At 40.1% G+C, this 15,012-nt stretch overlaps 1 protein-coding gene across 2 annotated transcripts in view; it reads left to right on the top strand.

Annotated features, from left to right (window-relative positions):
- The window catches only part of LRRC1 (leucine rich repeat containing 1), a 111,236-nt gene that overhangs the window by 71,362 nt on the left and 24,862 nt on the right, over window positions 1-15,012 (top strand). For both annotated transcript variants that reach the window (XM_080388687.1, XM_080388688.1), the window contains exons 9-12: window positions 2,820-2,938; window positions 3,960-4,043; window positions 13,203-13,318; window positions 14,257-14,429. In XM_080388687.1, the coding sequence (XP_080244813.1) occupies window positions 2,820-2,938; window positions 3,960-4,043; window positions 13,203-13,318; window positions 14,257-14,429 (492 nt within the window). The remainder of the gene's footprint in view (window positions 1-2,819; window positions 2,939-3,959; window positions 4,044-13,202; window positions 13,319-14,256; window positions 14,430-15,012) is intronic.

Raw genomic sequence — 15,012 nt, 5'->3', positions numbered from 1 at the left:
TGAAGTCTTTTTGTGCAAGAGATGAGCTTGTCTGCCTCAGCTTTTTTTTTTTTTTTGCTTAGTATGAAATGCATAGCTCTATTAATTTTGCATTTTAATTGTCTGCATGATGACTACCTGCTAATTATTTTTTGTCTTGATACTTTACATTACATTACATTAACTTATTTTGTTCGGGTATCTTCTCTATTCCTATTGTGTCCACATCACCATCATAACTCTTCACGTAACTCTTTAACGTAGTAAAATTCTAGCTTGTAACATGCTGTAGGTCACTCGGTAAGACTGACTGACAGTCTCACTACAAAAAATACGTCCTTTTTAGGGGGGAATATGTAATTATCTTCAACTGGACAAAGTGATTAATCCTATACTGAACCCTGTGGAAGGCTGTTCCACCTTTGGTCCATTACTCCTCACCCCTGAGGATCCAGATTACAGCCTTTCTGTGCCTAACCCCTTAAAACAGATTTAATAACTGAGCAATGCTTTCTGAAGCATTACTGGTGCCTTCTTTAAGGTAAATGTTTTTACCTTTGCATTAGCTGTGACAAGTAGTCAGCAAGGCATTGTTTCTCTACTAGTCATCAGCTGTTTTTCTGGAGACTTTCATGTTGCAAGAGCATGTCTTCTTGCCAGGATCCCCCACCACTCCCCCAAAAAATCAAGGTATAGGGGAAGAAGGACTTGTGAATGTGGAAAAGAATGGACAGACCTTCCCCCTCCTTCCATATGCTATATGAGTCTAAGAGAAATGTTTTTGTAGAAGTTCAGCTTGTGAGAGTGGGGTGACTACTGGTCCTTCAGTTGGCTAATGTGGGTTTGGTAGAGAGTTGTGGCAGCCCTCTCTGATGACCTGAGTTTGCCATAACAGTTGTTGTACATCACAAATGGAGATGTACCTTCTGAAAGGCTACAGCCCAGACAGCCTGCCGAAGGAGAGCTAGTCTGTAACTCCAGCTGGTGAACATGAGGAGCTGCTGCTTCTTGGAAAGCCTGTTAAATGGAGATCCTTTGCTGAGGAAGGTCATTGCAAAGGGTCAGGCCACTTCATGCCAAGTGTAGCTAGGGTGTACATCTTGGAACTTTTCTGAATGCAATTTTGTGGCAAAGGCAAAAAAAAATTGCTACTTATGTGAATGTAGTAGCTTGCTTATGTTTGGAAAACTGGCTAGGGCTACAGTACTTACTCCTTTTGTGTAATACTGGAATTTACTATGCAAAATGGAGAAAATCTGGTGTTGCAGTTGAAGTGAACCTCGCTGGTCTCTGTGGAAGCTACTAGGAGGAGCTCAGCTGATCACTGAGTCATTGGCTGGATTGGTAGATCCATAGGGTTTCTTGAAGCAGGGCTCTCACCAACAGCAGCAGGTCAGGTCAGCTGTGGCCTGCCTCACCAAGTCTCTAAAGCCCTAATGGAAGCAGCTCCAGCATCCCCTGGGCAGCCTGTGTCAGTGCAGCACCACCTCCCAGTTGAGGAAGCTTCTCCAGATGTCCAGGTGGGACCTCCCATGCTTCAATTTGTGGCCATTGCTGTCTTGCCTGCCACTGCAGAGAAGAGTTTGGCTCTGTCATCCCTGTAACTGCCCTTCAAGTAGTTGTGGGCTGTTCCTAGATGCTTCCACCTCTGCTGCTTTGCTGGAGTCAGCGCTCTCAGCCTCAGCTCACATGTGCCCTGGTCATCTTGACAGCTTCGTACTGGACCCCCATCAGCATCTCTCTTGAACTGGGGACTTGGTGGGGAGGACAGGACATGAAACCGACCATGATTTTACAGGTGTGACCTCGCTGGTGCCAAGTAGATGGGATATAGTAATTTCCATTGATCTGCTGGCTGTAATTCTCCTAATGTAGTCCAGCCAGTGTTTATTGCTGGTGAGATCTCGCTCGTTGCTCGTGCCCACCGTGGCCCCAGGCCCTTTTAGCAGGGCTGTTGTACAGCCTGTCACTTCCCAGCCTGTACTGGTGCTCAGGTTTATTCTGCCTAGGTGCTGAGGACTGTACTTCTTGCTGAACCTCGGGTTTCTGTTTAGGTTGCGATCTTTCTGTGTATCAGCTGTCTCCTCATGGTTTAGCATCATCAGCAATTCTGATGTGCCAGCCTATTACAGGTTATTTTGGACCAAGTGGGAATGGGCAGGGAGGTGTCAGCAGCTAGCGATGTCTTCTGAATTCTCTGTCTTGGGCTGTGCCTGGGTCAGCGCTGCTTTGCACCGAAGACAGTTCTGGTACAAAGGAGCAGAATAAGGTGAGCTTTCTGCTCTGAAATATTATTTTGTCCTTCCTGAGGGGAAGACCTTCAAAGAAGATTGATTTCTAGTCTGAAAAACAAACCTTGGTTTCATGTCTGGCTAACTGTTTTTCTTGTTAGGAAAAAGAGACCTTGACCCTGTTTGGGTTTGGACTGTCACTTAGTGCAAGCCTTTCTTACTGTGGCTGAGGGCATAGGTGATGTTCTGAACACTTCTTTACTAATAAACATTGAATACTTGAGGAAAAAATAGATAATTTTCTCCTGTTTGTATTTCTCCTTTGGGCAGACATGTCCTTGACATTTACATGTGGTACCATTCAGATTGCAACTTTTAATACAATTTAATATGCTTACATATTGGATATGAGTATTTATATTGAATATGAATTCAGTGATGTTATAAACTTACACAAATAGTGCAAGCGCCAAGCGAAGCAGTGCTCAAATTCTTCTTTTACCTGAAAAAAATAATTATGTTAGAGTTCTGTAGTAGTAAAATTTTCTGTAATTAAAGCAGGTATTGGAGGATACTAAACTGAACGAATGTGGTGTTTTTTCTGTCCAGGAAAATTGAGGAGGCTTTCCATTTTGAAGGTTGATCAGAACAAACTTATTCAACTGACGGATTCAATTGGAGACTGCGAAAGCCTTACAGAACTAGTTCTAACAGAAAACCAACTGCAGGTAAGCATGGTCATGGCTGCTGAAATGGCTGGCAGAAGTAAGACCTGCTGCGAAGTGCTGAATCACTTAGTTTGTAAGGTTACTCAACCTTGCTACCGCTAAGTAGCAAGTTTCCTTTACATGCATCTTATTTCTTACCTGTTAAATGAACACTGGAGATCAAGTTGTGTGTAGTAACAATCCGCTCTTCCAAAGGCTTAAGCAATTACATATTCACTCTTGAATCTTTCATGACCATTAAGGGAATTGGAGCATGTGGAGTGCAGGTATCACTTACTTCATTGTGTTTTTAATGTGGAGATTGTTCCATGTTGCATTATTGCTGATTTTTTTTTTTTTTTTTTTTTGCTGTATGTTATGTGGATCTGACTTGCTGGAACTAAATAGAAGCCCAAAGCACTGCAGAGCTGCTGTTGTACTGTTCCTTGCTCTGCTGATCTACTCCAGCCAAATATTAAATATGATATGTGGTCAATTAAAATAAAATCCAGACTTCGTTTTATTAGGTGTTTCCTTCTGTTATTTTCAAACTGCCTTCACGTGATACTGTCACTTGGAGAGTAGAAGTGGTTATAAAAATCTGGTTTTGAGCATTTTTAAAGTTAGGTTAGTGCTCGATTGATTTAAGAGCTTAAGCCTGTTGGAAAGATGCCACTCCAGAGGTCAGTTCATAGCATCTCAGTTAGCTAATGGAGAGGCAAGCTTCTATTGAGGAAGCCTAAAGTTAGATGATCTGGGCGTTCTGCATACATACTTCTCTAAACGTCTGTTGTGCATCTTTCGTCTTAGTGCAGAGATAACCAGTGAGTGAATTTCTATTAGAAACTGACATTCCTGGACATTTCTTCTGCAAGATAAAACCTTGAATCTCCTTTGGAAGGCCTGTATTAATGAGTGTTAATTACACTCCGGTTTTGAAAATGGATCAGTCTATTAATTCATTTTTAAAGTGGGATAAGTTTTGTTCTGACTCTGAATTTTCAAATTCTTTTTGCGTATTATTTTGTTTTTGTTGGCACAGTCATTGCCAAAGAGCATCGGAAAACTAAAGAAGCTGAACAATTTGAATGCTGATAGAAACAAATTAACATCTTTGCCCAAAGAGGTAAGTTTTTTGTACAATTAACTCTCACAGATGTGCTTATACGAACAGAAAACTCTTGGTTTCAAATGCCTACAAGGAGTAGCAGGCAGCTTTGATCCACTGGGTTTTCTTCCCAAACTGATCACAACCAGAAACTTGTCCCATCAGATCTGAACAGCATAAATCTGAACAGCAGCAGTGGAGACCTGGTGTCTTGGAAGTGCAAAATGTCTTTGAAGTTGAACAAGGAGGCTTGGGTCTAATTAGCTTGTAACTAGTAATTCCCAGAGTGGGTGTCAGGTCCAGCACTACTTGAAGACTGGGAGTTCTGGTAGAGTGAATGCATGTAAATCAATATGCCTTTTCTGCATGTAGTATAAAACTACTGCTGGAGTCTTCCTCACCTTACTCTTGTGAGCAATAGCGATCAGGCTTTCAGGTTTTATATTCTGAAAATTTATTCAGAGGCTGTTTTGAGAGTCGTTTTGGTTTTGGAGATCTGCTTTTGCCTTTAAGTATGGGAAACTGATGTGACAAAGATCACTGATACCTCAAGTCTTACAACTGTGATCACTGGTACTTTTTGTCTTTTTTTAACAGTATATGGAGTGAAATGAGGTTAGAATTTCTGTTGTGAAACTAAATATAACAAAGGCCTCACAAGTTTAGTTCAGCAGTAAATTGTGGACAGGGGAAGCAGGATTCTGTGATTGGAACACAGGACTTTGAGTTGTTTCTGTTTGCACTACTGCTTCTCTATACTTTTTGTCCCAGTACTCCCCCTTACTTCTGTCTGTTTCTAACGTGGCTTGGAGGTCATAGCTTCTGCTCACGACTTTCAGTCACTTCAGAGCAGGGGGGGTATGTTCTCAGGTGGCAGCTGGTGGATGGGAATTAAGAGGATTATCAGCTCTGGCTAGTGAGCACACACTTCTGTTTAGGCCTGCTTACTTACAGAGCTTGGACAGCTCGAGGAGGAGGAGGAGTGAGGAGGAAGTAAAATAGCTGGGAACCTGGAGTTGGGGAGAGCCAATGGCCTGAAGAGGAGGGATCGAGCAGGGGCAGAGGATGCTGTTGTGGTACTGGTAGCAGCAATTCCAGTAGCCCAGAGCTGGCACAGGTCAGTCACCTAATCGAGGCTCCATGATAGCCCTTATTGCTTCTTTACAGGTTGGCTTGTAAGTATATGTTTGATGGGGGGAAGGTGAGGGAAGGAAGAGAAGATGGGAGTACTGCAGCTCCTCTAGCAGGACAGTGTCTCCTCTGCAGAGGTGCTGCTGGTTCTGAAAAGAAAATTGAAGAGCGTATTGGATAAATGCAGATGAATTGGATAAATGTTAGCAAAAAGCAGGACCTTGGGAAAACAGTGTTTCTGGGTTGGGATGTGATGGCAATTTTGATCTTGTGCTCATTCAGCAGAAAACTTCCCATCTCTTTACAAAGAACTTATTACACGTGTCCTAAACTATCTGTACTTGAGACTTGTACAATTTTTTGTCCAGTCAACCTTTAAGCAGAAGGGCTCTGAGTTTGTTATAACATGGAAGGTTTTACTGATAAACTTTTATTTCCAGATTGACCAGTAATAGCTTATGTGCATATAAGGACTTCTCTTGGTTAATGAAGTCCATGGTATTGGAAACAGTGTGTTTGGGGTGAGTAGTGTGGCTTGCAAGGAGGAGGGTCAGAAGCAGGTGAGAGGAGAAGGCTCAGCTTCAGAGGCAGGTTAAGCAGGATGAATGTGGAGTGTGTCTGTTTGGGAGGAATAACAGAGTCAAGGGCTCGGGGCAGAAGAAGTAAAGAATTAATGCTGAACAAGAAACTAGAGACTTGGAACCAGAAGTGGGTTTCAGAGTGGAAAGCGTTGCCCAGTCAGTGAAGGAGCTGGGGGTATCCAAGGGTGAAGTGAAGAACAAGAACATGTGTGGAGAACATTAGTGAACATGAGAGAGGGGAGGGGACACCTGCACTAGGAGTGGGATAAAGCCAGGGATGAGTCTGTGTTTGGAGAAGGCAGGTGATGAGGAAATGGAAGGTGGTATCTGGAATGAGGTGGGCTGGGGAGTTGTAGAAAGTCCAGGAAATAAAGATGGGAGCGTGTGGTTCCCAGGAAGCTTGGCAGAGAAACAGAGGAAACCAAGCTCCTTGGCATCTACTTCTTTGAAACAGATTTTTTTTTTTTTCTCCAAACATCTCCACACCTATGTGTTTTTCTCATTAGAGAAAATGCTTTGAAATTGTATTTACTGTAAGATTTCCATAATGGTTCATTGAAGTATGTTTTGCTCAGAGGATTTTTAAAATTCTTTTATTTTTTTATTTTTTTATTTTTAAAGGAAGTCAGTCCTTCACCAACTGGAGGGTCATATCCACCCTCTAGATCGGTGGATTTGAATTCCAAGCTGGTAATGGTAACAAACAGAAAATATAGACAACTGATGAAATGGTTTATCTCAAAAATACTGTTAATATGTACGTATTGCAGAATCTACCATCTAGCTAACAAGATTTTTCAGTTTCAGTTTTTCAAGTTTTAGTTACAATTCCTTGTGCTTAGGCTGTGCCATAAAACACTTCCCTCAAAGTCTTTAGGTTGCCTTTTAACGAAGTTTTAAAAATGGAAAAAAAAAATCCACCACTTTGCTCTTGTTTTGTGTGCTCCTAGAGCTTCATTTTCTTAGTATAGTATTTTTCTTAATGATTAACTTTTTGCTTTAAACCAAACATGAACATTTCTGTAGTACAAGTTTTCTGGTTAAAATTCAGAGGAGTTCAGTGAAGAGCTGCATTTCATAGCTCTAAAAGAAAAATGCTTTGTGTAAACAGAGTTCACAGGTATTATGAGTACTGTTTGCTGTTACACAGAGCGTACACAGGAGCAGCTTCAGGGGTGCTGATAGCGGCAAACATCCCAATTTTGAGTTTCCCTTTGGGTGGCAGAGAGGAACAATTTGGTGTCTTGGTGAAATGTTTAATTTCCATTTTCTTTTTCATCATTACTGAACTGCAAGAAAAATAGTACAAAATGCATTGGTACAGCACTTAAGGAAAACCAAAAAATGTGTCACCCTTTTGCTGTCTGTTGGAAGGTTCTGCTTGACAGTGAGAAATCGTACCGTCTTCTCCATTTATTTTCATCTCAAACTGACTGATTAATATTTAAAGCCAGGCATGAGCTTCTGACAGTGGTCATTTTCAATACCCCTCCCTGCTGTGTGTTGCTTAAGACGTCTGCTGAGATAGTATGGCAAAGACTGGGGGTCTCAGACCTTTGCACATCAGTCACTATTGGTGCTTGTACGCTGGTTCTGCCTTCACAGAAGCAGTGTCAGATGGCAAGCAGAGTATGCACTGCAGATGTTCTTGCTTGTTATCTTCCCCTCTTTTCCTTCCCACCTCCTCTCGTTCTTTCTCTGCCTTACAGAATGCTAGAACAGCTGTGCATTTGTGGCCTTCATCTTTATAGGAAATAGGTGTGGGATAGCCCTTTACTGGTTTCTGTTGGAGAGGGACAAAGACGTAAGAGTCTGGTAATGTGTACAGAAAAAAAGGAACTCTACTAAGTAGAAGAGTACGTGTAACCAGTATCGTATGTACCTGCTGGTGTCTCTGTCCTTCCCTTTAGAATTATTTCTGTAGCAAAGAGAGCTTTTGTAGAAAGGCTGGCGGAAATGATGTGTCTGCTATAATATAACCTAGTGAGATAATCTGTGAGGTCTAGCTTTTTTGTGGTGGTTTTTGGTGGTTTGTTTTTTTTTTTTAGTGGTTTTTTTTTGTTTTGTTTGTTTGTTTGTTTTGTTAGCACGTCACTAGGACTGGATTTTGGGTCAGGCTGTCAAACCATTACATTGCCAAATTGTTTCAACGAGTGCTTGTAAAACCAATCTCTACCTTTTGGTGTAAGATTTCTTGATTTGGGATTATTGAGGAGTTTATATGCAAATACCTGTTCAAAGTTTCCTGGTTCAAAGATTCTTTTGTATCTGATGCCGATACATAAGGTAAAACATGGAACAGCTGAATGTTATGACCAAGATTTGAGTCACTGACAGATTTCATCTTCAGTATCTCATCCTGCAGCTCAATCCCTCTCTCACTGAACTGAGTGGTGAAACAGACTTCGACAAGAACCGAGAATGTCTAAACCTGTTCATAGTTACAAATGTTTTTCCCCTTAAACTTGAAAGACCTGCCTGGTGACTCTTTGGTATTGAAATCCCACCCTGGCACTGGAACACTGGTGAAACTGGTGTGTTGATTTTGGCACTTGCATAAATAACCTCCTTGGAATGTTTTCCAGTTCATGTGCTTTTGTTAATGAGTCTGTACAACCTGCAGACATCTGGTAATGCGTCCTTCCTGGCTTTGAGGTATATTGTGAGAATTATGGCTATAGTAGGTAAAACCAGCAGGGTTGTTTGGTGGGGTTTTTTTTGGCATAACTGTACTTTTTAGTTGTTTTTTTGTTTCAAACAAGTTGGGGCTGCTTTGTTGTTTCTGGTTTTATCTTCTGATGTCCTGTCCCTTCCATCATTTATGTAAAAGTATCTGTGCATGTGTCTCAAAGTCAGAAAAGGCACTGTGGAAAAATGCAGGAAAACTTGTCTTGAGTCAGAGGGCAGAGAAGCTCTCTTGCTGTACTCCTCCCGTACTACTCACTAGTGGTGCAGGGGTTGTTGGAGTGAGTTTGCTGAAGATTTTCCTAGCCAATTTAATGATAACTGAATAATAGTGAATTGGACAGTTCTTCCACCTCTAAATGTATTCTATGCTTGTCTATGCTTAATCCCTTTTATGTGGGGCCAAGGAAAAGTCTGACTTTATTTACTTTGCATTCAAACAAAATCTTGGTTATGACAGCCTCAAAAAGTTTTTACAACACAGTAGGAACTGTGTTTAAATTCCCAGTTATAGCTATCAGAATTAACCTAGTGAGAGTTCTTGTTGCTGACAGGCGTATTCTGAGTTGAATGAAAGAAATACGTCAGTGGGATTTTAACTAGTCACATGCTGAAGAATAATCACTGTAGTATTTGTCGTAATGTCGTCCTTTTTTGCATTGCTTATACCTGTGTGAAAGATGCGAACTCGTGAAGGACAGCAGAATTGATTCATAGCTTTTAAGCAGTTAACAGATGCTGAGATCAACTAATGCAACTTGAATGTCTTCTAAGGTTCCCACCTTTAATTTCTGTTTTGGCTTTAGAGCACCAACAATGTGAGGATGTGCTGCCATAATCAGTGACGTTTTGTCTGTGGTGGTGAATGACTGTAAATGACAGCTGGGCTCAAGAGAGGGAGCAAATGGGAGTTTTTGGGAGGGATGTGAATGGGAAGAGAGGGGTGAATCGGTGAATCTGCACGCTGTTCTTGGCTTTACCTCCAGAAAACTGCAAAGGTGTCATCAGCAAGAAAAATCAAATGGCAACTACCAAGTTATTGTTACAGAGAAGCATGGTAAAAGTCGGGCGAATGAAAATACACAGGTGATGCAGGTGTCACAATAACAGTCTGTCTGCAGTAGAGAAGAGGAGTCATCAGAAACATCAGCAGAGGAGTGATATAAAACTTGCAGTTCTGGAGGAGTGTTTAGGATGGACTGGCAGTGGATACGTGAATGTCAAAATAGCAGGAGGCTGAAGTGGTGAACACTGGTCATAATCAGAAAATGTACAGGGGAGTTTTAGCAGCCAAGCTGACATACTCTTTTTGTATGACAAAGTCTTACTGGTTCTCCAGAACATGAAAGCTTGTTAGAAAGATGAGCCTCAGCTTGAAATGGAAGAGAAGAGAAAAAAAAAATCCTCCATAGGGGAGGATTTTATGTGGAACCCAGAAGGGTCCTCATGACACTCTTCCTCTGAAGCGTTTACCTGAATGCAAATAGCAGTTTTGTTCAGACTTTGTAGTACTGTAAAATTAGTGATCTCAAAATCAGTGCTTCATAGCAATGATCATTTTCTGCCTGTCTGATGAGTGGGTTTTTGATTTTATTTTTTATCTAGGCTGACTGTTCTTTGGAGGTGGTATGATGAGACAAGTGAATAGCCCTTAAATTAAAGTTGCTGAAGTGAAATAAATCTCAAGAGTATGGCTTAAACATGGACAACTCATTTGAGACCTTTTCCTGATGTCTAGCTCGCTACAGAAGAATGCAAGGACTTCTTTAAGCCTCCAGTCTTTGGAACAATTACTCATGTGCCTAGAACTAAGCACATGCTTGTCCCCATTAAATTGAAATCTGTGCTTGAAATGAACTGTGTGCTTAACTGTTAAATGGGCTTGTGGTCTCAACTGTGTACTTGATGCCTATGCAGTGGTTTGGCAAAGTCTGTTGTAAGCATGTGATCAGACCCTTGGAAAGCATGCTTCTCTGTCAGTTAATGACTCTCAGCCAAACCAGTGATGTCCTGATACCGTATTACTTCGTGGCGGTCACAATGATGTTTTCCTTTCAGCATGCCATTTAGTGTGCACTTTGCCTCAGTGATACTGCTTTGTGTTTAGGTTTTCAAGCGTCGGACCTGATGTCTTTCTGTACTGCTAGATGGGTGCTTTTTTTTTGAAATGATAAAAAATTTTAGGTTTTTAATAGCTGTCAGCTTGTCTTTTTTCTGTTATACCTCACCTGGTGCTGCTTGTTAGATGCTGCTGCATTTTCTAAAAACTTTCATGAAAAAAAACCCAACGGTGTTTGTCTATTATCTCCCACCACCACCCTACTTAAAAAAAAAAAAGTCTTCGCTACCTCTGAATAAAACAAATCCTTTGAACAATTGCCTGTTGACTGATAGAGCAAAGTTAAAATAACTGAAGTTAAAACAACTTAGAAGTTCTAACCCTCTTTGGCAGTAGAAGAATGTATGTTCTGTCTCCATTTGTTGGCATGCTCTTGTCCAGTATGGATAAAGAAAAATAAATTGAACATCTCTTGTATTTTCTTAATTGTTAGCCGCTTGGAAAATTAATGGGTCAGGTAAATTGATAAGCCTGTAAGTATTACTCAATCCATGATTCTACTGTTACCTTTCATTAAGCTGCTTTAAATGCATGACGACTCAGGCCGGCTGGTTCCACTGCTGCATTTTTCCATTGTCAGAAGTATAGAAGTTTTGATCTCATCAGGGCTGCATGGCTTTACTTTGTTTGGCTAAACTGTTTGGATCTCCATGCTCCAAGACTGAATAACGCAAACTTCATTTGTAGAAAAGCAAACACGTTCTGTACAGTTTGGGCATCACTTGCCAGCTCATCAACATTTACTAATTGTATCTCTTGCTTTTCACAGCTTCTCATGTTAGATCTACCAATTAGACACTTGGGAGAGTGTGTGTGTGTTATTTCTATATGGCACTGTATTGTGTGAATGTGTCGAGGCACATTATTTAGGAATCTGTACATGCTTTGAAGTGAATAGCAGAATTACTGCACTAAGAAATGTTTGCTCGCAATTTGAGTGCTGGTTTCTAAGGGCTTTGATTCACAAGCTAAAATGGTTAACAAGGTTGCTGCTCCTAGTGTACATGCAGGACTAGGAAAGCTGATATTCTTGTGAAATAGCTGCATCTTAAGAGTGCAGTGATTTAAGGAAAACTATCTCATTTTTTTTTTTCCAAGAGAATGTTGTGCTGTAACTTTGTGCTGTAAATAGCTTGTGAATCAGAAGCCTTGAGCAGCTGCTCGCTGCCTTCTTCCATTAAAATGTATTTATGCTACAAAGGAAGGTGAGTGGGGTATAAATGCTCCATTTTTTTGTTTTATTTTCTAAGTCACAGTTGCATCCTTTGAAAATGGATTTTTTTTCCTTGGTAAATAGTGTAGGTTAAGTCGACATGATTTTTACTTTGACAAGTGGGAAAGCTTTTGTGGTATTTGTCTGTAATCTCAAAGTTTGGTTTGGACTGAATTGTGGATTTTGCAGAGGCAGAACTGACAGTTAAATAAAACACAAATATTTTCAGCTTTGATTTGGGGACTTCTGACCAAGGTGTAGTGACATGTTGGCTATATTGTGACAGGAGAACTTTCTTACATTGGTGTGAATGTAGAAGTCCTCTAATATTTGAAACACGATCTTTCAGTAGGTTTGCTGTCTATCATTAGGTTCTAAGTCCGCTTAAGCTGAAAGCTTCAAAAGGCGTTAGGATATTTTGCCTCTAATACTTGGAGTAAGAGAAGAAACATTTTTTTTCTTCCCTTCTTATGGTGAGTTTTGGAACAGGCAAACAAACAGCAGTGCTTTTTGAAGCTCTGTATGATAAGCAAAGAAATGTAAGTTTCCTTTGTGAATAGGAACAAAGAGTTCCTTGAAGCAGCTTTCGAGCTGCTAAAACCAATAATCTTGTTGTTTATAGGAGTAGTAATTGCCACCTGGAACAAAAAGGTGGAATGTGGTTTTTTTTTTTTTTTAATCAAATACAGAGGATTCATGTTTCTGAAAACAGATAATTTAAGGGTAAGCCTGAAAAATCCCACCTTTCGCACGCAAAAACTAGCTTGGAAATGCAGATGCTTACATTTGGATAAATTGGTAGAGACAGAGGATATTAGATCAAATTGATAAGTTCATATGGGAAACATCTTGAAATTAGATGCTTCTAATAAAACAGGACATCAAAGATGTTACTCATACAATCTTCTACTTTTTGTGAACTCTTCATTACTCTTTGCGGACTCAGTATGGGAGTCGATTGGTGTATTTAGCATTTTGCCTTGCCTAAAGCCCCATTGCACTTGCTTGTATCTGAAGTTGCTATAAGGAAAGAGAGAATTAATATGTAAAAACATAGAGCTAGAAAAAGTTGTAAGTTAAAGCTGGTATTTTTTATGAGGGTTGTCTACAAAGTGGCACCTGTATGGTTACTGATCTCTTGCTGGCATGGAAGGCTTTAAAAGGTAGGTCAGACCTGACCTATTTGTAAGGATATACGTTATTTGCAGATACAGATGTTCAAGAAACTCTCCCAACAGACTTGCTTCAGGTCAGACTTCTTTTGAGCTAACACTTGTTTGCAGTCTGTACCTCTGGGTGAAGTGTCTGGCAGGCGTTGTAACTTGAATGTGCTGTGACATACTACATGACCCGTACTGCATGCCTTTGTTTACACTGTTATACTGCAACAAAACCAGACTTTTTTTCCTTTTTTTTTTTTTCTCCCCTCCCCCTCTTCTCTAATATAGATTGGGGGCTGCTGCAGTCTTAACGTCTTTTCTGTACGTGACAACAGATTATCTCGAATTCCCACTGAAATTTCACAAGCCACTGAACTTCATGTTCTGGATGTTGCTGGAAACAGGCAAGAGATTTTTGTATTGTCATGTTCTTTTGCTGGTTTTACTTAATTCTTTCTAACAATAAAAGATATTATGTCTAAGAATGAAGTAATAAAAAAACAGTTACAACTTCTGTTTAGCATTACTGTTGAAATTGTCAGAGTAGTCTTCCCCCTTGGCCCAAAGTAGCATGAGTTGTGTGTTGTCATGAGTACATTTTCTGGATTGCTTTGACCATGAGGGAAAGATAGAATTTAAAAAAACCCCAACCTCTGGATTTGTATATTTCTGAATTTAAGCAGAGAAACTAGGCAATTTGGTAGAGCTTCAGGATAAACTACCAGACTTGATGTCAAGTAACACTAATATTGAGTCTCGGAGATACAATGCAAGTAACAAATAATGCCAGTTTGACCTTGTAGCTTCTTGTGAATCTTGGTTGATATGCTTCAGACACCAAAATGCAAAAGGGAGTGGATTGAAGCAGAAACCAGCAAATTAGTACAGTTGCTTAGCAGGAAGTTAAATGAAAAAAAAAAAAAGGGGGGGGGGGAAGGAAAAAAAAAAACAGGGGGAAAGCAAATGGCATCTCATCTATGCAATGTAATTGTCTCATAGGCACTTACATGTTTCTGTTCTGGCAATTGTTTATATCTAAGGCTCCAGGGCAGAAGCAGCTGTCTGCCTTCCAGGGCATTTTACTGCAGTAAAAAAAGCTCAGCGTTGTTTTGTCTGTTATTCACAGCTACAGAAAATTATGGTAAAAAGTTAAGCTGCAGATTCTCTTTAAAAGAGTGGAGTAGTTGGAGCTGATGACTAGTGCAGTGCCTTCTATTAGAGGCATTAATCTCAACCCTGTTTATTCCAGCTCAGGAATGTATACTTGAGAGTCAATGTCATGAACCATCTATTAAATCTCATAGAGATTGCCCTGACTTTCTACTTTTCTTCTTTGAACTAGGCTGACGTATCTTCCCCTTTCACTGACTACCTTAAAGCTGAAGGCTTTATGGTTGTCTGATAACCAGTCCCAACCTTTGCTGACGTTTCAGACTGACACAGACCCTGAAACAGGAGAAAAGATTTTAACATGTGTATTACTTCCTCAAATGCCTTCTGAGCCTGGTTGCCAAGGTAAGTGCCTAGAATCAGTTTTTTCCTTACTACTACTTTGTTTACTGTGCTGTTGAATCCATAAAGGTTTGTAAAACATGCGTAAGCTCTAATGAACAAAGAGTAGCAAAGCTCTGATTGAATTCTCACTATTAAACTTAGGTTTGTTTTTTGGTTTGGGGTGTTCTTTGTGGTGTGTGTGTGTTTTGTTGGTTTTTTTTTGGTTTGTTTTTTTTTTTTTTGTAATCATACTAGTTTTCAGAAGACTTGAAGAACATGGCTGTGAGTGTTATTCAAAGTACAATTATACCAGCTACGATAAATAAAGTACAGACCTGGAAGAAGACCTAATCATATCATTATTTGGAGGCTTGCCAGTGGGCCATGTAGTGGTGTCCATATTTGTGTACATTGATTACACATCTTAAATACATATATATGTAGTGAAAATTGGTGGCTTTCCAATTACAGTCTCTTTACCAGAAAAATAATTGCATATTTAGTAATAAGCAGTAGGCATTTTACTTTTTAGCAAGAAAATTTTTCTTTCAAAGTACTGTACAATAACTTTATTATAATCTTCAACAAATGTAGAATTGCAGTA

The sequence above is a fragment of the Falco punctatus genome, assembly GCF_963210335.1.
Source record: "Falco punctatus genome assembly, chromosome: 5".
Classification (NCBI taxonomy): Eukaryota; Metazoa; Chordata; class Aves; order Falconiformes; family Falconidae; genus Falco; species Falco punctatus.
Note: the sequence above shows the minus strand (reverse complement) of the source record. Positions and strands in the feature narration are given on the sequence as shown.